General features: G+C 37.9%; 2 protein-coding genes across 6 annotated transcripts; both read right to left on the bottom strand.

Annotated features, from left to right (window-relative positions):
* Positions 1-276: 276 nt before the first annotated feature.
* On the bottom strand, positions 277-17,314 carry LOC6616028. Its single transcript, XM_032724236.1, has 4 exons — positions 17,229-17,314; positions 2,006-2,115; positions 1,066-1,949; positions 277-1,006 (listed from the first exon to the last, which is right to left on the bottom strand). The coding sequence occupies exons 3-4, from the start codon at positions 1,077-1,079 to the stop codon at positions 379-381; spliced, it is 642 nt and encodes a 213-aa protein (XP_032580127.1). The 5' UTR covers positions 1,080-1,949; positions 2,006-2,115; positions 17,229-17,314; the 3' UTR covers positions 277-378.
* LOC6616027 (double-stranded RNA-specific editase Adar) lies at positions 2,697-17,318 on the bottom strand. 5 transcript variants are annotated; one of them, XM_032724231.1, is made up of 12 exons: positions 17,229-17,317; positions 14,792-14,923; positions 11,872-11,959; positions 11,649-11,794; positions 11,365-11,533; positions 10,495-10,677; positions 10,129-10,409; positions 9,915-10,065; positions 8,862-9,027; positions 7,764-7,863; positions 7,211-7,690; positions 2,699-7,143 (listed from the first exon to the last, which is right to left on the bottom strand). In XM_032724231.1, the coding sequence occupies exons 2-12, from the start codon at positions 14,846-14,848 to the stop codon at positions 7,045-7,047; spliced, it is 1,920 nt and encodes a 639-aa protein (XP_032580122.1). In that variant the 5' UTR covers positions 14,849-14,923; positions 17,229-17,317; the 3' UTR covers positions 2,699-7,044. The 5 variants fall into 5 exon arrangements, with proteins under 5 accessions (XP_032580123.1, XP_032580122.1, XP_032580124.1 ...); XM_032724232.1 differs by lacking the exons at positions 14,792-14,923; positions 17,229-17,317 and adding an exon at positions 12,012-12,154 and having other exon boundaries at positions 2,697-7,143; XM_032724233.1 differs by lacking the exon at positions 14,792-14,923 and having other exon boundaries at positions 17,229-17,318.
* Between the last annotated feature and the right edge of the window lie 594 nt (positions 17,319-17,912).

Here is a 17,912-nt window from a genome sequence, read left to right as displayed (position 1 = left end):
GCCAGATACACAGATACGTATGACCGGCAGATCCGAGCACATACGCCCACATGCCTTTTCCTACGAGGTTAGCTGGTAGGCGAGATCCAACGAGAAAACAAGCCACTTTTGCCAGCTGGCGGGCAAATGTGTTTATGTACCTTTTGCGCCACAGAACTGTCATCAGGAGAACGACAAGGCAAATACCCCGAAACCACATGTCTTGTTCTGGCTAATGTAGCTAGCTGGGGTGCTAGCAGACTTGAGTGCTTAGCTGCAGTTTAATACTGGCTGATTAATTGGGAAAGGTGTTCGGCATGTTGGAAGAGTTTAATACATATTACATAATACATATACACATCAAAACACTACTCAGAAGTTCTCTACTTGAATGTTTGCTTAAAAGAGTCCGCGCAGGCAAGAAATCACCAATAGCAAGTGTGCCAAGCCAATCCAATAGCATGCATTCTTATTCGGTGCACGTGTCCACTGGGCACTGGGCCCCTCGGTCGCCAGTTCCTGGGGCTTCGTGGGCGTTTCCAAAGGAGCCACGCGCACTGGCAGGGCATCTCTAGAGATCATCTCATCACAAACCGACAGCCTTGGCTGCAACAAATCGCCCTGCGAGTGCACTCTCGGCAGTCGTTGAACTGACGACTTTCCCACTTGCTGCTGATGCAACTGGTGATCGAAAGAATGTTTTCGGTGCACTACATTTGGAGTAAGTCTTACATTTTGATGGCGAGGAGAGTTCGCTGGTGCCAGCAGCTGGAAAGTTCTGGGCAATGGGACAATCATCGATACTACGACGCGCTTAAATGAGGAGCCACTTTGAATAGCTCGCATTAGCTCGTTCATCGAAGGGTTGGCGAGATAGACGCTATCTTTGCCCGCCGGTAATTGAAAAGTATTCTTAGCCAAATATGTATTGTACATGTATTCGTCCCTGTATGCACTGGTAATCATAGATTGTGGCTTACTGTCGTCATCTTTTCGCCTGGGGCTTTTTGCAAGCCCACGACAGCCTCTAATGATTTTATGTGAGATGTCTATTAAAAAGGTCATTTATGATTATTTTGGACTCACAGTTGCATCCACATTGTATGGGCTGGGTTATCCTAGAGAAACGCTCTAATGAGAGAAATTTGGTGAGTGTTCAGTGTTCCTGGCACGAGGCAATTGAGGAAAGTGTCTGACTTTTATCTCAGAGCTATCTAGCTCAATGAAATTCTGACCCTGAGCTCTGAGGTGTTCTTAGTTATTATGCTCAGTTATTAGCCCATTTTATTTTGCCATATAGTTTAGCTTAAACTTTACTTCACAACCTTGTCCCTGTCCCAATTTGTTTCCAGTGCGATTCGTGTACGAGTATCGTTCTGCTGCTTTTTGGCCCCGAGGATGACGGGATGAACTGAACTTTCTGCATTTTATAAGCAATACGGCGCACAGGCATGACTGCCGGGCTGACGGATTAAGTGCCTCCGCCTCCCGGCTGCTGAGCACATTTCCGTTAAAAGTAAATTAGATTTTATTTGCTTTTAAGTGAGTTATTTACTTTCTTGCTTGTCGCCTTCCCGCTTTGCAACCGACAGCAGCACCTGCACATATACGTGGAGATATGTACATATATCTCGTTTCTTGCCAAACAGAGTCCATACTTCTAGCACATTCAGATTTTCCAAATGGTCTCAACATAAACTGCGATACCCGAACAGTTGGCAGAGATCATCGACCTATGCAATTCATACAATTTTCTTTATTTTGCAGCAGGAAATCCGATTATGTGGCAATTGCCGATAGTGTTAAACAACAAAGTGCTCCTTGCAACTCCAACTTAGGATAAACATCCTCACTGAAGTCGGGTTTCGTTAGCAGCGGGCTGTTTTAATAAATTCAACAAGTTCGTTGTCGACGAAACCTGCATGCTGTGTGGAAAATCAACGCTCAAGGCCACTTAAGGATCCACGTTTCTGCAACCCAATTGTATACTGTTCACTTTGAAGGGATTATGAAATGGAGGACTTACCGGGCAAGTTAGCTTCATCGCTCTGATTCCGGTTGCCTTGAATCGTCGGAACACGGAAAATAACGTCAGCTTGGCTCCAAAGAATTCTTGTGTGCAACCAAGGGCGGCATCTGAAAATTGAAAATGAATAACTGTGAATAACTTGTTGTTACTATAAACTTAAAATGTTTAGATCATGCTTGTAAATCCAAACCAGCTTAAAGGTTTAATATTGCCAATATACTGTAAACCAAAAAATCGATGGAGTTTCATAACTATTTATTTCATTTTTCTATATTTTTGCTTCCAATAGGTAAGTAAATAAGTTTACTTACCAATAGGTAAGTAAAGTGTACATACATATGTATACAAAATATTTCATCGATATTAGCAATACAATACAATAATATGTTACTTACATTTACTGAAAAAGAACTGCGATGACTGCAGCAGAGACCAAAATATCCTGATTTCTTCCCAAGCCCGCCAAGTACGATACCCACCTATATCGAAATATATTCCAGTATCTTACAGGAGACGAAGTTATACATGATACACGAAGGCAACCCTACGAATGCAATCCCACCTATCGGAATCCACTGTTTGTATATGTTTGTATATGAAATCTACTTCATAGCTGTATCAAATGCATAGCTAATGAATACTTACATAGGTTCACGATTCGTAATTAAATAAATAAATAATCGTAGGCTGTTTTGTTCTCTATATATTATTGGTAATTTATTAAATTTCATTTACATTAGTTGGAGACCGAACGATTGTGTAAATATTCATAGGCTTATAGGGTTTAGGTTTCGTCTTCAATGACGTGGGGATCATTTTATTGGCTGACAGTCGATTATAAAACAAAAAGGCCATCGTAAAATCTATTTTAAAAGTTTAAGTTATTGATACATTTGTTTTTGCCGACTTAAATGTTTAAGGTAGCGGTTAACAATGCTCTTTCTTGCTCGCTGTTATTCTATTTGAATCGTCTGGCTATTTGCACTAAATTTTGATCAAGTTTTTAACAAAGATTTACGTATAAGTAAGTGTGTATGTATTTTATGTATTAAGCCCCGCATATACTGAATTCCTGGTACATACGGATTTCTTTTAAAACTAAACGAGCTATTTTGGATGCTTGCAATTGATTTCTACGTTCTTGCAAGTATTGTGTTTTCGTGTTTGAAAGAATATTTCTTAAACTGCAAATAGAATTTGTAATTCGCAGACTAGACTGTTACTATTTTGGAATTTTATTGATTCGTTATCCAAGCGAACTTCTTGAAACGTGGACAAGCGAAGTTTAAGTGTAGGAAGTGTAAACCTAGTTTTTATTAAAGTTTGTTCTGTGTATTTAGATATTAAGTGTTTATTATTTGCTTAAATCTTTTGGATATATGCACTAATCTTTTTCATGAACAAAGTTTTACGTATAAGTGTGTATTTCTATATATTAAGTTATGCATATATTGATTTCCTGGCTTCCTGGCTTGTTCGTAAACTAAAGAAACGCCATCTTTGTTTGGATGTCCGCATTGCTAATTTCCTAAACCCACTTTTCCATCAAAATTGCAAGTTTCGGTGGAATCAAAAAAAAAAAATATTTGATGTTTTGTAAAAAAAAAAGTGTTTTTGGCTCGAAAATGTAAATTTACTATAATTATACTGTTTATTTCTTTGGTAGTTTAATATTCGTTTCGTAAACTTAGTGAAATATGCGTAAGCCATGCCTAGTGGGTAATCCAAATTATGATTATGGTCTTCTTTATAACGCGTTTAGCCCAGAAAGTCAATAATATATGGTTCTTGATCTCAGGAGCACGTAAAACAGATTCAATCTTGGCATCCTGCTTTATCTGCAATATGTTTAGCATGTTGTGTCTCAGATAATTGATTGCTTACAGTTCTTGAACTCCCGAAACATCAAATGCCCTAACTATTCATACAATTGCAAGTGGTAATAAAATCTGCTTCGGATTGCTGCCTTTAGTTCGTACATATGTATGCAGCTGGATTAGATTCTTCATGCTATATGGTAGTTGGTATATGGGTTTAGTCTAGAACATCATACGTAGTAGTAGGGACTCGATGCGGCTTCTTATCACTGGTTTTGCGGGATATATGTATAGTAAAACCCGGCATGTTCTATAAGCATCTAAGTGTGTTTTTGAGGACTGCCTTTTGTTTGGAAGATGTAGAAATACTTTCCAAGTGTTTTGCAATTTGAGCAAACTTTTGTTTTGTATACTTATTCATGTAAGTCCAACTTGCAAGTACAATATCCATTTCAAACTGTGATATTTACTATGTCTATGTCTATTTCTATTTATTCCCAAGCTGGTTTCAATTATATTATGAAATAATGTGAATGAGAACCGATAGGCAAACCAACTTAGTAGGTGAATAGTTAAAGCCATTCCATAACAAGAGTTGAGCACTCGACTAGCATACTATTGTAAATGTCTGATCTTCTTCCAACTAAGTTTAATTAAAAAATTCTCATAGTTATCATTGTGTGTTCTTAGATTGGTATTCTAATACGTGTTGAACGTTTATTAGCTGCTTCTGGAATATACCGATTTGACGACTAGCCTACGTGTTATAGGGTTTCATTTAATGTATCTTATCGCAATAGAAATTAGTTGACTGAAGTTGTCCTGTGTATGCTGCATCGAGAGCCTATTGTTTTGTTTTGCAATTAAAAATGATATTTCAGGAGTCCCAATGTTATACCCACATTTCCATACGTATTAATCTAGTTTGTAAAATTTCTTACTTGAAAATTTAATGTAGACAAGCATGGTGCATGCCATTTAAAAATTTTTGTTTTCCTATATAGTCATTGATTATTATCTGCTGCTGCTTATCATAGAATATTTAAGAATGAATAAAATGCAGCTATGCTGGAAGTACTAGTAAAATTTAGTATCACAGTATTTTATATAAGATCAACTCTGGTTTATCCATCATTCGCGGTATTTTCCAAATATTACTTAAGTCAATTATATCGTCATATTATTATTTAATCAAGTAATGGAGAAAAACTCTCAAGTTTTTTTTTTCTTTTACTCAAATACTATGCCAATATATTTTTTAGCATGCGCAGGAAAAAAATGGTGTACTTGTATCACTTAGAACTTAAAGGAAATCTATAACTAAATATTTGCTATCGACGTAATTTGAAGAATACCACTATTGAAAATTATAAATAATGTCCTCTCCACTTAGATTATAATTTCACATTTAAAAAGCCTTGATGGTTTTCGTATTATCAAATTTCACATAAGCTTCAAAATTCAATTGCCTACTTCGTGCCGCGCTGAAAATATTAACAATTAATCATTTTTCATATTTAAAACATAATCAGCCCATCAGGTTCACTCGGTAGTGAAGGATACAAGTTGCGAAGCAATAATGTAAATTAAATTACTACTAAGAGTAGCATTAAATGGACTGTGGGAAAGTCAAAGAAAATTAAACTACGAAGTAGTTTGTTAATTATAAACGGCATTGGACGAAATAAGCGGTTGAATTTTTGTACTTAAAGAAATTTAAGGCCTTAAATGAAAAATTATATCTCAAGAAGTCGGTACTCGAACATTTTCGAGGTCGTGAGTATTTTCATGATTAAGACGATTCGGACAAACTGCAACTGCAACAAAATACGCTGTGCTGCTCTAATGTCTTGCAGTCTTTTTCATTTTCGTGTTCTATGCAACTTCGACGTAATATTTATTTCACATAACTGAATGGTTGGAGACTATGGCTTTATTAGAATACCACAATTGACTAGATCATTCATATTAGCATTTTCAAGTACACATTAAAAGAGGAGCCAAATCGCCTTGTTTTGAATTGGAATACGTCATTTGACGATGGAAGAGTAGTTATTGATTTTACCATTAACAATTGCCATTTCAAATTGAACGAACAACCGGAAGAACTTAGGGCGGAAGTTAGTTTAATAGAAAGTATTATGATGTACAAGTAACGACAACTAATATAGTCTGTCTTTCTACATTATACGAAATGGCGTTACAAGCTTCATGATAAGACTTAGGTAGTTCAAATGCCTTTATCAGCATGCTACAAATTGGTAACTAATATATATATATATATATACATATACATATACATATATATATATGTATATACTTGAAAATGCTATATATATATATATTCTTATCTGCTTTCGCTTGCTTGTGATTTGTATCAACTAATATGCAAAGAAATCTACGTAATTTAATTGATAACAGGTTCTTATATAGATATAAAGTTTTTCAACCAAGAACACAGTTTTATTCATTGAAAATCGATTAAAGCTTAGGTTTATATCTGATCTGAAGAAAAGTACGTGAAATTAACGCAGATTCACCTAAAATATTCTTATGCTTATATTAAGCGTGACTTTATTATTATTATAATTATTATGTCGTTGCAAATAACATTACTTAACAAAATACATTGCTTAATCGATAAGAGAACGAATTCTAGCTTTCTGTTTGCATTATTGTTATTCATTGAGTTTACTTGTTGGTTTTTGGTTTTATATATATCTTTTAACTGTTTTGTAACATTGTTTATTACCATAATTACCATATAAAATACGGAAAACGAAAGACACAACTCACTTGAAAGTTTCGACAGTGTGGTTGCGACGACATCGCATTCATTTAAATAACAAAACAAGTCACAAACTTAGATGAGAAAGAAATTGCTTTAGCCAATTTGAAAATGAATTGATTCAAAAAAAAACGCCATAATACTCCTTTACTTAGTTCCAGCATAAAAACTACATTCTTTTCTGTAAATATTCTAGAGCTTTTCTTTATATTTCAAGCATAAGCATCTTCGTGCTTGCTATTGCAATGGGTACGCAAGGTTGGCAGGTTGTCAATCATATGAAGTGGTATATCATAGCGATGTGTTTGCACCCAATATAGTTTGCATTCTATATCAGAATTTGTCATAAAATCTATGTCCTCTAATTCTATTAATTGCTTGCCGTTGTCTGTGTTGTCTTTTTTTAAATTATATAATAGTGCTGAGTGCAGTCATTCGGCAAGACCGAACTCGTCTTGTTCAATGGGTTTCTTCAGCCAGCTTCCAAGGTCTTCTCGCTTGAATGCAGAGAACAATTCTAGCTTTGCGATCTACAAGAAACGATGTGGCAAAAAATTTGATGCATATCCTCAAACGATCCAGCATATAAACACTCACCTGATAGTCCTTAACGTTAGCTTTGGTTTGCCCATAGTCTGTGGTTACTTTGCGGACTAAAATACCGGGCAAGTTTGCCATTAGAAATCCATACTTAACGAAAAACGCTTGCTTTGTGATGCGAGACACCTGGCCGCCAATGGTTCGGCCAGTTAACGAGTTCACAACCTCCAACTCGGTGTCCCCAATGGTCCAATTGATCCCGAAGTTGGGAGCCTTGGCCTGATTCCTCGGCTCGGCCGAAGTGACTAGTGCCAGGCGCGGCTTGTTTAGATGATACGGCGGTGGCAGGCCTTGAATGGACTTCTCGATGCGGCCGCAAACTGCGCGGTACATGTGCTCCGGATGTAACAGGCTGCCCAGCACAATCGAATGCAGGTACACCGGTTCAATTATGGAAGACAATAGGGAGCCTTGTATGCCCAAGATGTTCCAACGGGCAATTTTATCCGAGCACGACATTGTTAGCAGGCGTTGGCCCTGCACGGAATTCATAAATGTTGTAATGTTAATGGTTACCCACGATCTAATAGCAACCGCCCAATCGGGTTACCTGCAATACGCCATCCCACGTCTGGATACCATCACTGCTTTTCACTGGAATCGTCCCCTCACCGGACTCGATTTTGGTGCGCAGCTGGCCACGAGCCTTTCTGTTGATTGATGATTATTTCATGTATGATTCGTTGTCGGCATTATAAAATGTGAGTATGGAAAATATAATTATTAGCTTGTTTAAAAACTACGTTTAAAACATGCCAAGTAATACTGGAAGCAAAACATGGAATGAATTACTTTATTATGTGGTAGGGAATGGCGGCAAGACTTATCATTAAGATTCATTTTTTACATATTCTTCAAAGTAATCCCTCAGACCGGCACATATAAAATCTGATTCAAATGGTAGGTACTTGGTATGCTTAACCTATTTCGACCTGCCATTTCAAACGATTGAGGCAACCAAGAAAGGAATCTTCGGAGCGCCGAAGTTTGTAGACGTACATGTCCATATAGACTCTGCAATACAAATACGCATTTAACAAAATTGTGGAAGTGGAAGCCCATGATTTGTATATCCTTGTCATCTTAAGCACTTGACTGAGTCATTACAGACCCGTACATACAGACAACGGATGGCGAATAACAAGCCGGGGACAAATACATTTCTAAACATACTCAACACAAGGAGTAAAAGCTTTAAAATACCTGATTTCTTGTATACATTCATGCTCGTGTACAAATTGATAGTTCTGATATTTAATATGAACAATTTCGTACATTATGTTGCTACAAATCGAAATGAAAGTGTGCGATATAGTGCTTTAACAATGTTTTCTTCTTTTGGCATATGCTTGAAATCAAGATTTTAAAAGTTTTTTCTAATGAACAAATGTCGCAATTTCATTGACAGTAACTTGTGGCACTTTTAAGCACGGAATCGTACATATACAAATATATATTTTTTTATGCAAATACATATTTTTTTTGCAATCTCAACGTGTTTCCCGCATGGAAATGTCGTTTCTTATTGCGTACAAATTTAAATCATTATAATTCTACTTGAATAATACAATTTAAATGTGTAAATAGGTAGAGAAAGTATTCATCATATAAAATTATCGAGTATTTATAGAATGCAGTTTGTACCAACCTATTTGGATGTTTGTCAACACCAGTGTCGTTTTCGTGAGGACTAAATATCCGTGCATCCCCACAAGGTGCTGTATTTATATACAAATGGAAATGTACCCCGGATTTTAGTTTATAAGGGTATTGCCCATCAGTATTCCTCACGAAAATCGACTGATATGCTGTGGCTAAATTTAGGAGAAAATTGAATAAGAGTAATCAAATATAAATTAAAGTAAAACGAAGTAGTTTTATGTTTAAATCTCATTCTTTTCACCAATACGCAGGGGTATACATGAAAAGAAGTCCAACAAAACAATGCGGAACATGTTTTAGTAAGAAAGTTAAGCTGGGAAAGCAAAAAGCAAAAGCAAGGCCAATCGCAAAATACTACGCAACTTATACCCATTTTTTGATTTTGTTTTGAGCCAAAGGCAAATACCTTAACCTACAAGGCCCACTCTTATTTGCAAGTCAAAAGAACTATCACTAATTGTGTTTCCGATAGGTGAGTTTTGACTTAAGAATACTAAATGTGTTCACTGGGCCCAAATCATGCCACAGGCATTAAATTGAATTAAAAAGAAACAATGTTACTTTAGAACCTTTCCCTTCGCTACTCAATTATTGGTTTGTTGCAATATAGAAAATAATTCTATGAAATAGTACAACTGAAATTTTAGTAACTAAGTAATTAAGGTAAATGCCATTCAAAATAAAGGATATTCGATACTTTTAATGTTTGTGCTTAGATTTCATAAATAATGTTTACAAATTGTTTATTTTTGAGATGGTTTGCCCTTAAAATTTAATTTTTTATAAACACCTAAAACGATCCAACGGGGAAAACATAAATTAGCTTAAAGTGCTTGTTTATAATGTGTAAAAGAAAACAAAAATATAAGTGTTTGCTCGTGTATGCTCAATGAGCACAAATCGGAACTTTAGCAATTCTTGCTGGTAAAGCGTACATTTTCGATATCAACATTTAACAACTAGATTATGCATTATTCTTAAATCTAACTTTTACGGTATTATTAGTATACGTAAACTGAACTTAGCATATGCATCATACCCTGATTGCATTGAAGGTCCAGCTGTGCATATAAATATTTGAGAAGACAACGCCTGGAGACTATTTCAGCATGGGAATCGTTTAGGACAGCTCCGTTCACACTCATATGCTCACCGCTGACACACTTGGTGCCCGTCGAAACTGAAATAACCTGGTCAAGGATGGGTTTGGTATTATAATTGGTTTCGCAATGCTTAGCTGGCTGCGTACTCACTTTGGCTTCACAAAAATTCATGTTTTCAGTCATTACAATGCCCGCTAATACCTTTCGACGCGAGTAAGCCTCCTGACCCTTGATTACTTCCATGAATTTTTCCAAGACCAATCGACCAATCGTATCCGCGTGTATCTGAGGCAACTCCATCGATGACGACTTGTCGTCGATTGGCAGGGGCACGTTCTTCTGTGGCACCACCATTGGACTGTAGGAAATATCGCATAACGAAGCAAGTGCCGCCTTAGCTGCCGCATTTTTCGCCGTCTTTTTGGAAGGACCTTGAGGAAAATTGAGTTGCACATTAGCATACATTGTATGTGGCTGGGTGGGTTGACGTTAACAACGAGTTAATCCAATACATACCTGTTCCATCGAACCTCTTATCGTTGATTGTGACGGTCATTTTGAAGCGACAATTGTTCTGGGCGCCGTCAATGTTAATGCATTCGAAATTAACGTCATTAAATAATTCGTAGAGGAGCATGACAGGACCCTTTTCTGGAACCTTCTTCTGACCGTCAACAGTAATAGCACTTTTGCTGACATCTAGCAAAATAAAACAAAATTAGCTAAGGATATTTGACTGCTCGTCATCCTGAAGCTATGCCTTAGTTTTCTAATCTTATTTCAGACGCAATAGTGGTCTCCAGCCATATCAGACAAACGCAAGGGGAAGCATAAACAAGAAACACGCAAGAACCTTTTAAAAACGTAGAGATCAACCAATGAAAGTCAAGTTAGGAAAGAAAATTAGGTAAGTGTACGACACTGCAGCACCGAATTGGTTGCCTTATTAAGCATAAAGTGCATTTCTGGGGTTAAAAAAGTAATGCTGAATAAGGCGCATTAATGAAAAAAAAAAGAGAAAAAACAGGGCTCTCATCAAATAACACAAACGATACCGAAATCAACATTGCGAACCTTACGGCACTTTAAACATACATATTTGCTTAAAATCATCGATAACAATTGATTTTTTGACATGGCTAATACTATTGGATATTCGGCCAAAACATTGCTATGAGATGAATGGAGACATCTTTGATATGGCCACAAAACGCATAAGGTTCCAGAGTAAATCATATTAAATAATAAATTAAAATAATTAACAAAAGAGGATAAAAACACTAATACTTGCTCTGACTCATGCAAAACGTGGGTTGTTCAAGCGAGGTAGGGTTATCAGTCATCGAATGATCTCAACGATTTTTGAATTGGACAAATTTTCAATACCATTTTCAAGATGTTCATCGCTGGTAAAGTCCAAGTTGCCCGCCGGCTTCAGAGGCGACAGAACTGCTCCGTCCTTAAACTGTATGAAGCTGCGCAGTGCAGTTGCTGCTGCTTCGATGCGTGCAATTTTTTTACTACGGCCCTGGCCGTAGTATTTCTGGTCATCGACCTGTGAAATAGATTAGAGAACTTAAGATCGCAGGTTCCGTTCCTTCGATAATTTCTCAAAGCGACCTCCTCATGGTGCACCATGCACCATGATTCTGTTTCAGCTCATATCTCACCTCCACGGATATCGTGAATAGAGGTGCGTGTACCGGACCAGTCTGTGACTCCAATTTGTAAATCAGTCCATGTCTTAGCTCATTCAGCATGCCCACCGTGTTCTTCGGCTGCGGAATGCGCTCCTTGCACATTTTCTTTTTTGGATCTAGTGAAACGAAACGGCGTTGGGGATCAGTGGACATGGCACAATGGGCACATCCTAGTGCTTGGAGATGGACTTACCAGAGTATTTTGGCATCTCATAGCCCCGTTTTTGTGGCAATTTTTGGTTATAGCCATTCATGTTGATATCAGATGGTGCACTCACCGGCTAATGGATACGTATGCATTAATAGTGAAATTAAGAGTATTTAGGCATTTACTTTTAACACTGTACAGTACAACGAAAAGCATTCAAACTTCATTTCAAGGACCCGTTTTGTGTGTAGGCATGTAGTGACTCGCGTCTTCTTGAGGACTTGCTATTTATGGCACCAATGCAAGTACCATTGACATTTAATTTTACCTATATATGAAATATGGCCGGATTGAATTATGCACTTCTAGCAAAAACATGACTTAAAGACCAATCATGGTATATACATACATACACACAACGCTTTGTTTAATATTACGCAGAACAACATCGATACCATATAGACAGTTATAGCAAGACGTTTGTAATACAATAGCACAAGAATACAACGATTTTCTCACATATTTTGCTCGGTTAATATGTTCGGTGTTATATTTTTGGTAGTTTTTTGTGGGCTTACGGCTAAAAGGCATACAAATATTTTACTACATATTGTATCTCTCCCAGAGTGCGAGTTTGTTTCGTTTCGGTACGGTTTGAACACAGAGTTCGGTTGGACTAAATCTACTTACATTGCCAGGCAATGATGGGAACGTAAATCGGCGCTTAACAAAAAATCGAGACCTTTTTCCTGCATAACTAGAGGCGGCATAAAACTGTTGTCGTTGGTAACCAAATGAGGATCTAGCTATTCGCATTGCATGGTGGCATGATTTGTAGCACGCACGCCCTGGTTTGTAGGACACTGGATACATTATTGGTCCACCTATTTCACTGCTATTTCTGTTGCAAGAAAACTGAGCAGCGAGCAACGATATGACATTCAAGACCGTCTACAACCCAGCGACTGATAAATTTCGAGTTTCCCGGCTAAGCACTGACATTTATCTGACAACGACAAAAGCCAACTGCAGCTAATTTTGTAGAAGGAACTGCAATTATGAAAAAAATTTAAAAAATGTACATACATGTGTAAAAACACATGTTTGTAAGTGTGCAGATAATTTGCGCGACTAGCTGCGATCTCGAGGAGCTCGATATTTATATACCCTTTTAAAGGGAAGGCACATGTGCCAGTCCGTTTCAGTGCACGGCATTCGGGGACACTTCAAAGGGCTGGGCTGAAAAGGTATCTGATAGGATACTGGGGAATTCGTTTGATTTGCTCCATAACCCGTTCCCGTACTGGCCTTAAAAAAAAAAAAAAAAAAAAAAACAAAATACCTAATATGCAGTGAAAGCCATCTTTTATGAGTCGAGCATGGAATTAATTTTGAAAACGACTCTTAAGGGGGACCCCGTTCTAATCGAAGGACATCAACCTTGCTTTAATGACAGGTGTCACTTGTTTTGAAATTGAACAGAAAGCACGGTGCATGTCGAAAATTGAGATGCTTTGGCGCTGATAAAACTTTCGCAGACGGCCAGAAGGCAGATTTCGTCGAATTAATGAAGTCAAAATGTCAGAAAGACATTACCAACCCCACAGCATGAACGAAATTACATTAAAATTTGGATGCCGGTGGAGCGGTTATTGCTGCAGCAGCTGCAGCACAAACTCAGAGATGCATGAGTTGCATTGGCGTATCAAAATCTGCAGTAATCAACAGCAACATTTTAAAATAAATATCTTGCGAAAATGTGTGCGTGTACATATACTAAGACTCCGGGACATACGATACACATATGCGAGATCACTCAGTTCGAAGAAATTATATTTATGGTCAAAGTTTGGAGCAATTGGCGCCTGCAGTCTCGTAGTTTATTTATGTGCGCATAGGTGGCTAAAAGGACAGCTCTCCGATCTGCACGGCAAGTACGGAAAGTACCTCTACAATTTCTTTATAATTTCAATAGCCAGATATATTGTCTGCCCAAAGTGGGAAACAATAAATGCGAAATGCCCAAAGTGTGTTGTGAACAAAGCTCGAAATAAACAAGTGAAACAATCGGAAGCTCGTTAGGCTCGAGAAATATCCTCTGTCGCTGTTCTGACCATTTCGAATTCATTACAACATATTTATATAACACAGCACCTGTGTGTTGAGTGTCATTTGTCGGACAAGTGATGGCGAAAATTGTAAATGTCTAGTATAATAGGACCGGACCGGCCAGCTTCAAGTACTAATGAACATCAAGTACAACATCAAGCATAATTCGTTCTTAAATTATGATCAGTTCTATCACTTTAAATAAACACATCGAAAAAGAATAATAGGAAATTCCTATGGGAACTTAGGTGGTGTTGTGATTCATAGCTAAAGAAATGTTGAAAATAAAGAGGATCTATATGAGAGCAGGGTATAAAATTACCTACCATTTAATCATAAGATATTTGCTATTTAAAAACGAGTTACAAAAATGGAAAACGGAACAAGAAAATGCAGCAAAATATAATGTAATTGTCCTAAAACTGTGATTCATGCCATATGAAGTATAATATTTGCACATAACTATATAATATTTGCATAACTACGCCTAGTATCATGCTTTATTGTCTACGGCAAGATCAATCTGAACCATATCGCTTTCAGCCAATATGCAGTCTTATTACCGTGAAAGACCCAGAATACCCCCAGATCTCTTTGCCTTCCTTGTGACCAGAGGCCTCCTGGATGAAGCCTCTTACTTTGCTTCACTGCTCTAAAATGTCTGACTATAGTAGAGCTCTTAAGACTAAAGTCCTGAAATCGGCCGATTCAAACTAAATGTACAATGCGCAGTTTTGCGTAAACTTAACATGCAAGCTGTGTTGGAGAATTCGTACATGTACATATACATACATAACTATCACATAAGCAAGTTATAAAGAAATTTAATTTTTAATGACGATTTTCGTCTACTTACGTGCTGGGGAGAATTGTTATTTGCGCTCTTTAACATGACTCTGGAATCGAATTTCATGTACTTTATATATCTTGGTGAAATCTGTTGTGCTATTGTAATGGTGATTTACGATTTACGGGGTATGATGATGAACTAAAAATATTCAGAAAAGTAACATCAAACCGATATGAACTGAAGCAAAAGCTTATTTTTAACAACATAAAATTCAATGCTAATAATTAGTCCATTAATCAAATCAAGGCTACGAATCTAGTCCCACCTGAGCGTATGTAAGTCTAACAAGAATTTCTCCCGTCGTTCCGATTGGATTCTGTTTCATTATCGTGTCCATGTAGAATGCAATTCGTAGGGCTTAGGTATACAATGTAGTATTTATGTAAGTATTATATCTATCTATCTATCTACCTACCTATATATCTATTTATCTATTTATCTATATATCTATCTATTTATCTATCTATCTTTCAGTTTACGGTATGCAATAATCAAATCAGATCATTGATTGGTCGGGTTGGGACGGTAAGATATAAAGACATCGCATACAATCTCGACTCTTGAAACTAGAAAACAGCTCATATGCATGATTATAGGCATGCGTATATATGTATGTATATTCCACATGCATGCAACATTAAACATACGTACTTGTATGCCCAAGTTACACGATTCTATCGATTTTCGTACACCCACGCTCTCGTGAATTGGCCAATCGGACCCATGCCGTCGTAGCCATCGACTGGCTGGCCAAAAGTGTACTACACACAGTATACAACTTATGCAGGCACCTTACTATCTGCTCTGCTATGCACTAAACTCTGCGCCACATTAGGTAATTACACATGGTCAGATGTATCTCGTGTTCCTCCTGTACGAGCCGCGTATTCTGAATGAATCTGAATCTGAATCTGAGCCTGGATCTCAATCTGTAGCTGTATATGTAATGTATCTGAGCCACTTTTGCGACTCGCTGCAAGAATGGATGCGAACTTATTGGCCTATAGCTTGTTGGCTTGTTTGTTTCGCTCAAGAAAGTGAAATGCAAAGTGAATGGGGAAGGGCGCGAGGGGCAGATGAACGCAATTCACTGCAATGCAGCAGTGAAGCCTTTCCCTTCTTCTTTCCTTGGCGTTCCTCGCCTCTCCCACCCATTCGCAAGCCCTCTCATCGCCACTCGCTCCGCTATCTTCTCCTCCTCTTTCGTTCTCTTCCGCTTTGATGTTGGTCGGAATCGGAATGTTACGTCGCATGTGCTTTTGCATGTGTGTCCCTGTGTTTTTTTTTTGTTTTTTTTTTGTTTTTGCCATGTAGCTACGTAACACCCCTTATCCACAACCCACTATCCACTATCCACTTTGCTCCACCTATTATGCCGTTTTGCGGCACTTATCTGGGGGAATTGCTCCTATTTCGGGACACAATACCTATAAAATCTATTGACTTTCGTCGCTTGCCTTTTATTTGCATGATTGCGATACGCCATATACGACACATACACACACACACACACACGGCTGCACGTGTGTGCATATGTATATTGGGTTCTGTTCTTTTCTGGCTACTGCATACCTCTTGGCTCTAATTATTAATTTTTACTTCGCTGTATCGGCAGAGTGTCATTTGTTAACGGTTCTGCTCTCTTCGTTGGGCAACCGATTCTAGCCTCCTCGCTTCGCTGTTTCGTCGATCAGGATTGGATTTGTGTGGCTGCGACTGCAGTGGCGTGCAATTGCATATTTCACTTGGCGGCACTCGGGAGAAAAAAAAAGCACTCACGTTCACGCACGGACACACACACACACTGAAATGGCCGGACAAACAAATCAATTCTTGTTTGTTTTATCCTCGGTGTGGTGCTGCCTGTTTTCTCTGGTCGCGCATTTACTTCGATTTGGTTCCTCGATAAGGATTAAACATCCACCGCGTTTCATTTGTTAATATGCGCTGCATTACATTGCATTAGAAAAAATAACAATGACACCTCGTCGCTTTTTTGTTGCTCGGAATCTAGCGATGTGAGCAGTTTATCACAATATCCAATATCGATACTTACATCGTAATGTTACTGCTCGCATCAGTCTGCATAATATCGATATTTGGATATCTGCTAATAGTTGCTGTTAACAAAATTTTCCACCGTAGAAATGAGTAGTATAAGTTGTAATAATTGGTAGATTTGTTAGGCTACGTAACACCCCTTATCCACTACCCACTATACACTTTGCTCCACCTATTATGCCGTTTTGCGGCACTTATCAGGGGGAATTGCTCCTATTTCGGGATACAATACCTATAAAATCTATTGACTTTCGTCGCTTTCCTTTTATTCGCATGATTGCGATACGCGATATACAACGACACATACACACACACACACACACACGGCTGCAGATGTGTGCATATGTATATTGGGTTCCGTGCTTTTCTGGCTACTGCATACCTTTTTGCTCTAATTATTGATTTTTACTTCGCTGTATCGGCAGAGTGTCATTTGTCCACGGTTCTGCTCTCTTCGTTGGGCAACCGGTTCTAGCCTTTTCGCTTCGCTGTTTCTTCGATCAGGATTGGATTTGTGTGCCTGCGACTGCAGTGGCGTGCAATTGCATATTTCACTTGGCGGCACTCGGGAGAAAAAAAAAAGCACTCACGTTCACGCACGGACACACACACACACTGAAATGGACGGACAAACAAATCAAGTCTTGTTTGTTTTATCCTCGGTGTGGTGCTGCCTGTTTTCTCTGGTCGCGCATTTACTTCGATTTGGTTCCTCGATAAGGATTAAACATCCACCGCGTTTCATTTGTTAATATGCGCTGCATTACATTGCATTAGAAAAAAAAACAATGACACCTCGTCGCTTTTTTGTTGCTCGGAATCTAGCGATGTGAGCAGTTTATCACAATATCCAATATCGATACTTACATCGTAATGTTACTGCTCGCATCAGTCTGCATAATATCGATATTTGGATATCTGCTAACAGTTGCTGTTAACAAAATGTTCCTCCGTAGAAATGAGTAGTATAAGTTGTAATAATTTATAGATTTGTTAGGCATTTTTATCTAATAAATTGGTTTGCTAAATGCAAATTGACCTTTTTTTCATATATTAACATTCTTTA

This window comes from Drosophila sechellia, chromosome X, assembly GCF_004382195.2.
Source record: "Drosophila sechellia strain sech25 chromosome X, ASM438219v1, whole genome shotgun sequence".
In the NCBI taxonomy this organism is placed as follows: domain Eukaryota; kingdom Metazoa; phylum Arthropoda; class Insecta; order Diptera; family Drosophilidae; genus Drosophila; species Drosophila sechellia.
This window is presented reverse-complemented; position numbering and strand designations above follow the sequence as displayed.

Bases quoted from the DNA above. Each gene is read 5' to 3' on its own strand.
- LOC6616027 (XM_032724231.1), bottom strand. From the start codon at position 14,848: ATGAAATTCGATTCCAGAGTCATGTTAAAGAGCGCAAATAACAATTCT. The intron at 11,960-14,791 runs GTAAGTAGACGA...CGTATCCATTAG, and splicing joins ATAACAATTCTCCCCAGCAC to CCGGTGAGTGCACCATCTGA. The intron at 11,795-11,871 runs GTAAGTCCATCT...TCGTTTCACTAG, and splicing joins TGAGATGCCAAAATACTCTG to ATCCAAAAAAGAAAATGTGC.